The sequence below is a fragment of the Eschrichtius robustus genome, chromosome 7 (assembly GCF_028021215.1).
Source record: "Eschrichtius robustus isolate mEscRob2 chromosome 7, mEscRob2.pri, whole genome shotgun sequence".
NCBI classification, from domain to species: Eukaryota; Metazoa; Chordata; class Mammalia; order Artiodactyla; family Eschrichtiidae; genus Eschrichtius; species Eschrichtius robustus.
In genome coordinates, this window is record NC_090830.1 from 105,863,590 (window position 1) to 105,877,452 (window position 13,863).

The 13,863-nt window shown below is 41.6% G+C and overlaps 1 protein-coding gene across 1 annotated transcript; it reads left to right on the forward strand.

Moving 5' to 3' along the window:
• Positions 1–1,825: 1,825 nt before the first annotated feature.
• SLC35G1 (solute carrier family 35 member G1) lies at positions 1,826–10,497 on the forward strand. The gene is made up of 3 exons (XM_068548988.1): positions 1,826–2,074; positions 6,555–6,735; positions 8,717–10,497. The coding sequence occupies exons 1-3, from the start codon at positions 1,897–1,899 to the stop codon at positions 9,453–9,455; spliced, it is 1,098 nt and encodes a 365-aa protein (XP_068405089.1). The 5' UTR covers positions 1,826–1,896; the 3' UTR covers positions 9,456–10,497.
• Positions 10,498–13,863: the final 3,366 nt, after the last annotated feature.

Consider the following 13,863-nt stretch of genomic DNA (forward strand, 5'->3'; position numbering starts at 1 on the left):
AGACATCTGTTTCACCTCTAAGGCTCAGAAGCCATTCCAGGACCTGAGGACAAGAAACCAAATATTATAACAAAACATGTTCCCATTGCTCTTACTGCTCAGGAAATTCCAAGGATTTTGAGAGCTATGAGCCAGGAACCCAGGTGGAAGATCAAATATATGTGAGAAATATATTTTGCTTATCTGAATGTGGCCAAATATATATTTCTTATAAATCACAACATCTCACGGGCTCTTCAGATGCTCTGCACATCTAAATCTCAGAATGCAACTGTGAAATTGCACTTGATTTCTAGATGTTTGGAGGAGCTTCTTGGTTCTTCCTTCATAAACATGAGCTACCACCCTCACCACCCCTCCCTACAATTTCCCCACCAAAACACCTTTACAACCACCAATAAAATCAGGTGCACATATTTTTGCAAGCAGCCTTAAATTCTTTTTAAGAACAAGGCAAAGGTATATATGTTAATTAAGTTAGAATTCAGATGGCCATTTGTCCCAGTTTGCCTAGGGCAGTACCAGTTTATGCCTACTGCCCTGCGTAATTTTTAAACGAGCTCCCCTTTTTACTCTAAAAAAAAAAAAAAAAATCCCAGTTTGAAGGATAAATTATATGTTTTCCCTACTTAAAAATACACCTTGCTTTCCCAGTAAAGTGCTTTTCGGGTGACTTGGTGCTGTTGCCCACATCATTGCACTTTAGTTGCACAACAACTCTGCAAAGTAGGAAGGGAAATACTTTATCTCTGTCAATTAAATGAAGTAACCAAGGCTGGCTTCAGGTAGCACGGTGGTGATTGTCCGAGGTCACACACTCAGTGACAGAATCAGAGCCAAAACCCAGGACTCCTGATTTCAAGTCCAATATTGTTCAGCTGTGGATGCCTTTGTGCAAATATCTAAGTAAAGGCAAACCTCATTCTCTTGTTTAGTAACCTGCTTGAACTTGGACCTAGAACAGTTTAGACAGGTTCATCCTTGCCCAGAGACTCTTTTCACATTTGAAGCAAGCAGAGATGAAAAAAGGATTACGTAAACATAAAGAGGGTATTAGTGAATCCTAGGGCCAAATGACATAAATCTTTGATTTTACCAGGTGCAGTTCCATCAGATTATTGGAATTTTATTTCTAACCAAATTAGGATGACTTGATTGACAACAGGAAGGAAGGGAGGGAGGGAGGGAGGACGAAGCAAATGAGGAAGGAAAAGAGAGAGATGGACAGACAGAAATACAGACAATGAAGATCAATAATGAATGCCTACGGTTACAAAAAACATATAAATGGGTTCTGCCCCAGTCTTATAGATACATTACCCGTATGGTTACGTGCTAATCTTTTTTTTTTTAAACCTAAAACCAGTAAAATTCTACTCTCCTTGGATAAGTGGCAACGACAGAAAACAGAGGAAAAACCACGATCCTTCAAAGACAGGCACAGTGCTTGGCAAGGTCTTCAGGGTGTCCTAGAGGTGCTGAATGCGGCGCCACACAGAGAAATAAATGCACACTCCCCTAACCTCCCGACTGGCCGCCCTAAGAGATTACACGACCCGCGGGGGTCCCTGCCTCCCTTCGCAATGACAGAAAGAGGTCTAGTGTGCCTTGGGAAGGATGACTCCAAGCCGCTCGCCAGTCTAGCCGGACCGCAGCAGAGGGGTGGACGCCTTGGGGGGCCTGACCTGGGAGGCGGCCAGCCTTCCCCTCGGGGACCTGAAGGTGAGAGGGTAACAGAGGACGAGCGCGGTTCTCCGTGGAGGGGGTGGGGAGGCGAAAGGGCCGCGCGCGCATGCGCCGCACCGCCACCTCCGCGGGCCGGAAGAGCGGAGCAGTGGAGCCGCGGCTGCCGGCGCCAGACGCCGCGGTGGCCGCGGGGAGATCGCCGGCTGGGCGATGCGGCCCGTGGACGACACTGGGGCCGCCAAGCGGCTGGAGTCCGGGCTGCCGCTGGTGGACATCCCGCCCCCGGGCTCCAGGCAACAGTCGGCGGCCACCGAGGTAGCGGAGACGCCCGGCCCCGGCGGGTGCTGGCAGTGTCCTTCATTGCCGTGCGGCTCGCGGGCGGAGCAGGGTGAGTGCGGCGCATGGACCCTGGTGCGGGTCTCGCCCGTGGGGGACCGGGCGGGCGCCAGCGATGGGGGTCCCCGCAGCCGCCGGCCGGGGGCCCCGTGTGGACCGCGCCCCCCCCTTCCCACCCTGCTCGGAGCTCGTGAACACCCTCGCGCTGTCACCTGGGGGCGGGGGGTGCGGGCTGTAAAGCAGAAGCCCCCGCGCCCCCGTCGGCGGGAAGAGCGGAGAAAGTTTCTGATTGTTTTGGAACCCATTTAGGATTCGGAAACTGTTCCTATAATTAAAGTGATTGAAGTGTTGCGGAAACAAACAAAAAGAGTTGCGGGCCGGATCATGGAGTCAGATTGCCGTTCGGTGCGCTCTGCCTGAGATGGGGAGTCAGCGAGAAAGGCCATCCCGCAGCTGGACGAGGTTGGGAGGAAGCTAAGCAAGAAAACTGATCTCAATGTAAACGGTGTTGCTTGAAGAGGAAGTTGAAAAGCATCGAGTCTAGAAAAACGTTTGTCTCAGAGTTTTAGAATCTTGGGAAGGCAGAGTTGAGTGGGACAACTACTGGTTCTTAACCTTTTTGAGTTACAAGGAATTTGTAGGAACTGATGCAAAATGAGACAGAGGCACAGTCTTATAAACACGGGTAAGAGGTTCACGGACCCGCCTCCAAAGCCGGGGACCCCGTGTGAGAAACCCTTTATCTTGTTCATTGTCTTCCTTTCACAAATGATGAAATTGAGGCCTGGGAAGGCGAGGGCTTTAGGAGGGTTTTTTTGTTTTGTTTTGTTTTTCCGAAGATCTAGCATGTGTGGATGAGACACTTCACAGGTCCGGGCAGCACCAGGGATAGGATCCCAGTTTGCTAGCAACCCAGCCCAGGGCCCTTTCTCCTAGCCCCAAGCACATTCCTCCTTGAACACCACCCACCTGGAACAGCTTCCTCAAAGAAAAGAGAAATAGGCAGATCTCCATTCAAGACAAAATTACACAGTCTGCACCACCTCATCCTCTGGATCACCTCCCTTAAGTGTGACCTGGGATTTCTATGTCTTTTAGCCGACCCCGCTTTCTGTCTGCACTTTCTTGAGAGTCAGAAAATTCACACATTTTGTAGAGAGACAAACCCCAGGGAGATGGTTCTTGCTGCATTTTTGTCCTTAATGCTAAGAGAAAGTATCAGGCTTCTGATCATTTATGTAAGGGTTACCTTCAGCTGAGCTGACCAGATGTGCAGCTTTGAAGAAGTCAGTTTCTCACCTTAGCATCCTATGGCTGAATGCTGTTACGATGGACTGCTGAGTTAGTCCTTGCAAACTTTTAAATGATTCCCCTGTTTGTGAACCAAAGAGGAATACTTCAGGCAGAAGGTGGCAAAACCTACATAAGCAGTTGCACCTAAGAATCTTGAGGGGTCTTTTAATTTCAAAGAAAGTTGCTAATAATAAGACTTAGTAATACTTATTACTATAAGGTGACCAGGTAATATTCCAAAAACGGGATTGCCTTAGAAACTCTTTAAACCCCTGTACTGTGGTCATTGAACTTTGTGGCAGTATCATTTTAGACTCTTAACCCAATTGGTTATCTCAAGAAAGTTCATTTTCAAGTTCAGGTTGAAACTGTTACCCATTTTTCTTACATTCTTGGATAATCTTCACAGACAGCACACAGCTATCCTAAGACATTTGTTTATTTTCTTGAGGGACAGTGTGGGTCTTAGACTGAAGCAAGGAGAAGAAGTTGTCTTAAGTCTGTGCCTCACATCCCCCTGGAAGGAGTGAGTTCCTTAGGGTAGCAGTGGCCCTGAAACCAGTAGAGCTTTTTACAGTGACCAAGGTCCTATTTCAGTGGGTCTAGGGTAGGGCTGGCATTGAAGTTTTAAAAGTTCCTCAGTTGATTCTAATTCCCAACCTGGGTAGTGAATCACCAGTTTAAAGCAGAGGATAGAGAAAGTGAGCAACTTTTCAGTTTTCTTCTGACTCAGGAAATCGCACTGTGGCCACTTACTTAACTTGAATTATTTAGAGTTGCCAAATTATTAGATATGTTTTCAGTGGAATATGATCACGGAAGCATATTACATAGGCAAATGCCTCTCTGGATTATGCTACTCTCTTGTCCATCTCCTTTGACAGAGAGAATTGAAATTACTGTTCTGTAAGAGACTGAGGTTTGCCTGAGGAGAACCAGTCCTCAGTCTTATAACAAATAATCAAGTTCAACTAGACATTGTAACTTAAAGTTTTAAAAGAGTTAAAATATCATGTTAAGTTAAAATATTCCTGGAGAAAATTTTAGAAGTTTAGGTTGGAGAAGATCCTTGAAATATAGACCAGGGAGATGTTTTCTGTCCTCGATCTTCCTATTCTGTTCTGTCTGAGGGTGTAGGTTCTATGTAAGGATTGGGTTTCTTTTAAGAAAAACTATTTTGGGACTTCCCTGGTGGCACAGTGGTTAAGAATACGCCTGCCCATGCAGGGGACATGGGTTCGAGCCCTGGTCCGGGAAGATCCCACCTGCCGCGGAGCAACTTAGCCCATGCACCACAACTACTGAGCCTGCGCTCTATCTAGAGCCCGCGAGCCACAACTACTGAAGCCCGTGCGCCTAGACCCCATGCTCTGCAACAAGAGAAGCCACCGCGATGAGAAGCCCGCACACCGCAATGAAGAGTAGCTCCTGCTCACCTCAACTAGAGAAAACCCGTGCACATCAACAAAGACCCAACACAGCCAAAAATAAAAAATAAATAAAATAAATAAATTTATAGAAAGAAAGAAAAACTATTTTATTTGGACCTGAATTCTGAAATTTCAGAAACTGACCTCTAAGGCTGACCAGAGCCAATACATGTATTTTGTGCTGCTTAACTTAGAAGTCTTCTAAAGCTTCCTTCTCATGGGCTGAGTGGGTATGTGCAGTTTGGTTCCTACGGTATCTGAGCACATAGATATAGAACAGAACGTGGAGGATTCAGGCACTTATAATGGATAACCTATTACATGACAACTGCTAGCGCCAAGTCATTCTCTTCAGCAGTACACCTAGAACAGGAAAAGGTGGAGACCACTGACCAGAATGGCATCTTTTACTACAAAGGCTGTAGTGTACCCCCAGGAAGATTGTGCATCATCAGAGTTTGGTCCCACTTTGCAAATTGTTTGTTACTTGTGGGCAAAGGTATCTAATTAACATGAGGATGTTGAAATGTATTACCTGGTGTTTGTGTTTATCAGAAAAGGGCATTAAAACAAACAGACTTTGTGCAATACTGTTTTATGGCTGAGTAACCCATTGTAAATTCCTAGATTGGAATGATAATCCTTGTTTTACTACAAATTGCATGTGCCTACACATCCTTCACCTCTGCTATGCTCTTAACTAACAAGGGCCAGTACTGTGTTTCCTTCCTATTCTGTCCTTGTTTTTGTGTTAGTTTCAAAGAAGAAAAAAAAAAAATCCCTCAGTCTGTGGCCTATCTTTTAAGGAGTTCTCTGCTTACCCTGTTGCATTTTGCTCTCCTCTGAATGATGGGGGTGAGATTGAAAGCAGGTTCTACTCCTGTCTTAGGCAGCTGTTTAAGACAGAGGCAGTGGCTGCTCCTACAGACTGTCATTAATGGATTGAATACTTGATGCCCTGGAGAAAGCACAAGTTTCCTGGTTCAGATCAAGCCAAGAATTAGATGGCAGTTCTGTTGTTTGTTTTTTTTAATTTTTAAGCACTTTGAGGTCAGAGGGATAGATAACCTAGCCCCTGGCCTCAAAGAGTTTATGTTCTAAATGGAAGATAAGTCGTAAACCGTGAAAACTTTAAGATCTCCTTAACTGTTCAAAATAACTAAACAGAGAGCCTTCTCAGATTATGCTTTTGCCTGTGGTGTTAGACCCTACATCTTTCCACGAAATTTTCTTATATTATTTCCTTCAGCAAATATTTATTCAGGGTCTTCCATGGGCCAGGCCTGAACAGGACAGCTGAGATCTTAGCCCTGGAGGAGCTTACAGGCTTGTGGGGGAAGTCAGCTAATCAACAAGTAGCCATATCACACAGTTAGGACCTGTTTTCCAGAAAAGAACACTTTCTACATAAAGCTGAGTTCACCAATGAGATGATATAAAATATCACTTGGAAGCATTTTTCTCTAGCCATCTTGATAAGCATTTCTTAAAGATTTCTTTCACCATCTTGGCAAGCTTTTTACTTCTTTTTGACTTTAGAAGTGAGGGATGAGTCTTCAGTGAGCCAAAGAGATCCATTTTCTAGGGTGAACTGCATTTTAAAAATGTAGGTTTAAATTGTTGCCCTTTGTCTGTGGTTCTTTATTCTTCGTGGGGAAAATGGTTCAGATCCAGAGAACGGATATGCTTAGGAGGTAATTTTTGTAGCCTGTTAGCTATTAATATTGTTCCATTTTTCTCAATTTCTAAGTAAAAGTGATAAAACATACCCTTGGAAGCAAGGACTAACCAGAATTTAATCTTTTTCAGAAGCTGAGAAGAAAGCACCCTGTCCTGGACTTGGCTTGTTTTACACATTATTGTCTGCGTTCCTCTTCTCAGTGGGCTCTTTATTTGTTAAAAAAGTGGAAGACATCCACGCTGTAGAAATTAGTGCATTCCGATGTGTGTTCCAAATGCTAATCATTATCCCTTGCTTAATATACAGAAAGTAAGTATTTCTTACCTGCAAAGTAGAAAGTATTAATAAATGTTTGTAAATCTTTTGACCTGCTTAAATTATCTACTCTACAGACTCTGCTTTATCCCTCTCATAGATTTACCAGTCCCTACACCCTTTGGCTCAGATTAATGAAAAGTCACAAGGATCCACCCACAGAAGATGCTCTCATAAGCACCAACCACATGCCCAAACAAAGGAGGGGAAAGAGATTCAGTTATTTACCACCCCCTATTTTGAGAACAAAGCTTTCCTTGTACAATTCCCCCCATCTTGTACCACCCTCCCTCTTTCCTTTGGCATAACTAGTATTTGGAAGAAAAAAGTAAACGGGAGGAAACAGTAGTGTCTCCTAGTGTCAGAGGTTTCTTTAAGTAGAACAGGCTTCTCTCCTACCAGGGCAGACAGAAGGTTACAGTAATAATATTTAGGTCTTCCCAGTAGGGTGCCATGGGAAAGGGGAAAGGGGATCTTGAGAAAGGCCTTTTTAGCTCTTTTCTTGTTCAGTGTCCTCATCTGTAAACTGGAGGGAATGATAACCTTTGTCTTCTACCCTGTACGAAAACTGTAGTCCCCATCCTTACTCTTCTCTCCCCGCCCAGCCCCCCTTCCCCTTCCACATGGACCCCATACACACACCCTCCCCAGGTGAAAATTATACCTCCCCCACACTGTTGTAACCTCTACACACCCCAGTGTACTTAGACACCTGGGAGGAGCGCCTGTTGGGTTCCTGGTGGCTATTTGGGTCTTTCTCTCTTTGGGTAAAGATGCTTAAACTCCAGATTAAAAGCTTCAGTCACTTGCTACCAAAGTCTCTTTGTATCTATAACTCAGTGCAGATTTACTTAGAATAGTTTTACTACTTATCCCAAGTCTTTGGTGAAAAAGGTGAAAATCCGCTAAGATCAAAAATATTGTCAGAAATTCCCGTGTAGGTGTGGACAAGTCACAATATTTTAGGAAATGATGGTAAGACTTCAGAAATGTCTAAAGGTGGCGACAGACCACTGATGCTAACACAATCATTCTCTCCATTTTGGAGTAAAAGTATTGGCAGGAAGGCACTTAGAAGAATTTTCTTAAATTGTTGGCACTAATCTGTTTTGACCCATTTTATGTTTCACTGTCATGAAAAACTCTTAGCTTTTCAAAGTATGGACCAAAGGTGACCACACTTTCGTTTCTAATTCCAGAGACCAAGGGGTCCCTATATCAAGCCTAGACACTGCTCTAAAAAGGCCAGCTCTGGCACAGACCAATGAGACGCACCTAGCCAGGAACTTACACAGTACTCTGCTTCGTAAATATTTAATTGTAAAGCATTTGAGCAGCAGTTATTATATTTATCCGAATGCTACAGTTTCTTTTCCAGTGTATTTTAACTCTTTTCCTAAGGAGAACAATGAAAAGTTGTCTCATATTCAATGGCTGAAATAAATTTTAGCATTGCTTTCAGCTGTAACAGAAAAACTCACTAAGATTGAGAACGCACACTCGCATTCCCAAGTTTTCTTATACAGGGCAGCTAAATAATGAAATTGTATTTATTATAAAAATAACACTTTTCATTATAGAAAATTTGGGGAAAATAAGTAGAAAGGAAAATTACCTATGAGTCCACCTGTTAAGGTATAACCATGATGAACATTTCAGTATATTTTCCTTTTTGTCTTTTTTGCAGGCATATATCTATACCTAGGGAAAATAATATCTATATTTGCTGACTTATAATTATACTATTTATGTATTTCTCTTGTGCTATTTTTGCTTCTACTGTGAACACTTTAATGTCATAAGCTATACTTAGGAAACACTTTCTAAAAGGTGTATAATAGTTGTAGACATTATAATTAATTTACTATTTCCTTGTTTTCTGATAGGACTTTTAAGATAATGCTTAATTTAAAAATGTAACTTGAAAACCAATACCGAGTTCATTTAATATGCATTCCTTCCTTTGAATTTACAGAACTGGGTTTATAGGCCCCAAAGGTCAACGAATCTTCCTCCTTCTCAGAGGAGTCCTTGGTTCTAGTGCCATGATCCTTTTATACTACGCCTACCAGTCAACATCCCTCGCTGATGCCACGGTTATCTCATTTAGCTGTCCAGTGTTTACGTCTATAATTGCTTGCATATTTCTCAAGGAAAAGTATAGCCCTTGGGACGCTGTCTTCACTGCATTCACAATCACCGGAGTGATCCTTATCGTGAGGCCGCCATTTTTGTTTGGTTCCGAAGTCGTGGAGACGGATAAAGACTATTCAGGTCACCTGAAGGGTGCTTTCGCAGCACTTGTACACGCTGTGTTTGCTGCCGTGACTTTAGTTATCCTAAGGAAAATAGGGACATCTGTGGACTACGTGTTGAGCATTTGGTATTATGTAGTAGCTGGCCTTACCGAGTGCGTTATTGCCCTTTCTATATTAGGAGAATGGAGTCTGCCGCACTGTGGGTTGGACAGGCTATTTCTCATACTAATTGGGCTGTTTGGTTTGGGAGGTCAGGTGTTTCTCGCAAAAGCCATTCAAATAGAAAAAGCAGGGCTAGTAGCATTAATGAAGACTATGGATGTAGTCTTTGCTTTTATCTTTCAGATTATTTTCTTTCCTGATGTGCCGTCGTGGTGGACCGTGGGTGGCTCCTTATGCGTAGTAGCCAGTAGCATTGGAGCGGCCGTTCGTAAATGGTACCAGAGCTCCAAATAAAGCATCACTGCTGAAATGTGTATTTCTTTAAAGTACACCATCACCCAGTTGAGACATACCACCCGCATACACACCTGGAAAATCTGCATTTACTTCATTGACTATATTCAATACATTTCATAGTTAAGGTACCATTTTTGAATATGGTACGTCTTTAATTAGTTGAGGATAGCCAGTCAGTTGGGTGTAGCAATTATTATTTTGTGTGTGTGTCAGTTATTTTTTGGCTTTGGTTGTTGGGGTGGCATTTGGTAAGAGAACACATCATTAGTTGAAGAAAAACTGCACAATTTTTTATGACTCTTAAGTATAAATATATGTAATTTTTAAAAGTGTATTTTTGGTACTGATGGGATATAGGTGGGAGGAAATTTTAGATTCTCTTTTAGCAGTGTAGAGGCTAAGAAACTTATTGATAATAATGCTGCTGTATAATTAGTGTTGTGTTGAGAATTCATTTGAAATGTAATCCCATTCAGGAGGCCAAAGCTGAAACCTGGAGTAGGTGCCTACTTAATGGTATTAATAAAACAAATGAATTAGCCTTATTTTCAAGGCTTTTATAAATTATTGTCATTCTTTTAACCCATATTTGTGCCTTTTCACTTTAATGCTGAAATTTTTATACATAAACTTAAAAAAAAATCTTTAAATCACCAAATTTTGGCTAATAGTTTTCTGTTTTAGTGGCATTAGCATCTGTAGCTACCTTCTGTAAGTCTAATTGTCCTCTGTTTTTTTGAAACTGCACTAAATTTTTGTTAACTTTCTAAGTTAAGGTGTTTAAAAATCTTAAGAAAGAAATCTTGGCATGGCCAGTGTGCACATTTCCATCCTCAAGTGTTTTCCCTATACTAGAAATGTGATTTTCTATAAATTCTCTTTGAATTTATGGTGTGATGCCAAATAAAATTTTCTCAGGGCTTTATTAGGTTGAACCATAAGAAATTGATGAGATTTTACCTTTTTAACTTACAAAAACCATAGTTCCTTATGGTTCACCCTATTAAGATACCTCTCTTACCTTCTAAACCAAATACTTAGGGGACTTTGGAGTATATTTTTTTAAAATTACTTTTTAAAATACAGTAATCCTAGTAAACTTATTTTTGTAGTCTTTTTCCCTTATGGAATTATATATAATAATGCTTCATGTTATATAGTAAATGTAAAGACCTGTGAATCCATGGTCGATTGATTTTTGTAGTTTCTTCAATAGGAAAAAAAAATCACTGTTAAATTCTAGTATATCAGTATGATATTAAGTGTCAGTTCTGCACCATGATACTAACATCATGAATTCAAACAACACATTTTATGTCTGGAACTTCATCAGGCCAGTATTCTGCAGTTAAAGAGAGAATGTAATATTTAGGAAAACTTGGGAGGTTAATCAGGAAGTAGAGAGTACACGCAGATGGCTCTTTGTCACAGTGAACCCTTTACTGGTGAGGCTATAATGGTCTCCAGCTCTTACTGTGTCAGAGCTCTTATCTTAAGCCTACAGATTTGAAAGATTATAGGCTCTTTCCCACTGTTTCATCACAATTCTTCCAAAGTAAGAAAGAACTTGGGCTTCTGAGGTTTATGCCTTGGTGAGAAAAGGATCTTTTCCAGTAGTTCCAAGAGGAAATTTTTGGCTTGCTGATCTTCCCAAGTGCTTCCCACCAGACAAATCCTAAATGAAGTCTATTTAGGAAAGTCACACTATCTTTATAACTTTAGCCTAATCTGCAATATTAGAGTTTAGATTTGCAAAAGCATCATTTTGCAAGTATGTTAGATAATTATAGAATTAGAGCGTCTTAGGGCTCAAGGGTTAGAGATCCTCTTGTAGGAGACATGCTCCATGTTTAGGGATGCTAAGGGGCCCTGCCCAAGATGGGTTTCCGTGGCCTTATTTATCCCTCCTTTAGTTCCATGATTAAGCATGGAAAGTAAACCACTGCTTGAGCTATATAAGGTAAATGAACTCTCAGGGAACCCTCTCCTGGTTCTTTACCTTGCACAATAAAAGAACCTATGGGACCTTGAAAGTTAAATCCCTTTGGGCCTGTACACTAGAGACATGTTTTATTTCAACAGTGTGGTTTAAGTGCTTGAATGTCACAATATAGGATTAAAGTTGGAGAAAATGTTTCTTCTCCCAACTTTTACAGGGTGTGACTCTTAAATACTTTTATAATGTCCAAGGTATATACAAGGATATGTATTGTAACAATTACGGGTGCGTATATTTTGCAAAGACTGTAGTTCCTATATCTTGAAAAGGGAACTATTTTCATAAACTGGTTTTATTTTATAATTACTAATAAAATTAATATGAAAGAAAACTATATTTTGGTTTTTATGATTATAGCATATGTGCTAGCTAATATACCTTATTTCTTTTTTCATCCATGTGCTTCAAAATGTACTTCTTAAAGAGATTGACCTCTGGCCATTCAGTTGTGATGTAATAAGTTTCGAATTGTTTATCTGTCTCTCTGATACTGTTACATTAAATCTAATGTCTCAAAAATAAAGGTCCTAATCTTATGTTCCAGTGAGGCCTTTATTTTTCTAGATCCTCAGAGCTTGGAGCAACTTTTGTTCCTATAGCTAATCTGTTACTAAGTCATGGAGTGTCTGTCTTCTTATTGTCTTGTGAATTCTTCTTTCCCCACCTTTCCACTGCTGCCATCTTAGTCCGAGACTTATCACCTCACACCTGAATCACCACAACAGTATCCTGCTTATCTGCTTCTAGACTCTTTCTTCCACTCAGATCCTTGTTCCACTGCCAGACTAATCTTCCTAAGGCCCTGCTTTCACTGTTACTCTGGTTCTCATGTAGCCATAGCAATGCCTTCTTATGCACCACATCACATCCAAATTATTCATCTGACCCTATTCTTACTTTTCCAACTTGATTTCTTGTGTCCCAATACAAATTCGATACTCGGGTCAGTCTCCCCACCAACTCCCACATTTGCCAAGAGATCCCTTCCTTTGTGTTTCGCCTGCTTTCTTTGCCCTCTCTTCTTTGCCCTCTAAAGCCTCTTAGCCTCCAATGGCGCAGCTGAGCTTCTGTTTCTTCCACTGTCTCCAGCTTCTCCCACCCATACTAGTCCACCTTGGAAGAACGGATAAAGCACTGGATTAGCTGTCTGAAGATCTGGGTGTGGTGTAATCACTTTCCAGCTAGGCCCTTCCACTTAGTGTCCTTGAGCCTGTTTTCCTCATTTGCTTCAATTATTAAAGAGAAAAATATTACTTGCCCCAACCCATGTTACAAAGAAGTGTCATAGAAGGACTTGTAGACCACAAAGGAGGACAAAAACACTTAAGTATTGAACTGTGGTTACTATGGTAGAGTTGAGCATTCACTTCCTCTTCAGAATGATGCCTAGCCCAGGGTCCTTCCCCCTGAGCAGTCTCACCAGGAATGGTATGAACAGTTTTCTGGCTTACAAACCTCATTTGGCTCCCTCCTGCTGGCACAGAATTCTACTGTTTGACAGCTCTAATTTCCTGGTTGATCTGCCCACGTAGGCCTGCCAATGGTCACCAGTCTTTTTATCTTACCCATAGGTGTCACCGTCTTTCCAGTCCTGGCTTTAGCTCTGTGAGTATCGCACTTGGCTCTGACTAGGGGGGTGAGCCTGATTCTCTGTGTGTTTCACATGCAGTATTCTTCAAACTCAGCATGGCTCTTCTAGCCTCTTATCTTTTCACCCAATAAGCATAATTAGTCTACTGAGGGTAATCCAGTAGGAAGAGAGCCAGATCTCTTTGATAACATGCTGGCCTCTGATCTAGGTGTATGGAGGCATGGTCAGTACTGGGCATGATGATTTGGTAATTACAGTGTAGGCTGGGCACGTGAAGCCTGGGCATTACCCCAAACACACTACTATATGACCCCTTTGGTCCCTTACATCAAATCTAATACAGCTACCATATTCACTTAGAGTTCTGCAAGAGGGACCCTCTGTGATCCACAAAGACCCAGTCAACTTTTAGCCTATTTGAACACCAGATTAGGAAAACCAGTTCACAAAGAACCCATGAATCTTGACACTGCCCATCATTTCCTGGAAATTGTGGGTGAGGATTTATAGCAGGAGGGTAAGGAGCAGACATATCTGGTGTCAAGGTAGGGCAGAAAATGTTATACCATAGTAGTCCAGTCCACAAGAAAAGGTTCCACTGTGTTCCACAAGGTGCTATGCCAGCTATCACCTCCTAAGCCAGATTTGCAACACTATGAAACAATGCTATTTTTATCACTAATTTTAAAAAATAGTTAACTTTTCATAAGAAAAGTTATTTATGTTATTTATGTTATAATGGAATCATTTTAAATAAACAAATGGAAACTTTTTAGTTTTGCTTTTAAATATTGTAAAATATATATATCCCACAT

Coding starts and splice junctions, on each gene's coding strand:
- SLC35G1 (XM_068548988.1), top strand. CDS start 1,897: ATGCGGCCCGTGGACGACACTGGGGCCGCCAAGCGGCTGGAGTCCGGG. Junction 2,075..6,554: donor CGGCTCGCGGGCGGAGCAGG/GTGAGTGCGGCG, acceptor AATCTTTTTCAG/AAGCTGAGAAGAAAGCACCC. Junction 6,736..8,716: donor CCTTGCTTAATATACAGAAA/GTAAGTATTTCT, acceptor TTGAATTTACAG/AACTGGGTTTATAGGCCCCA.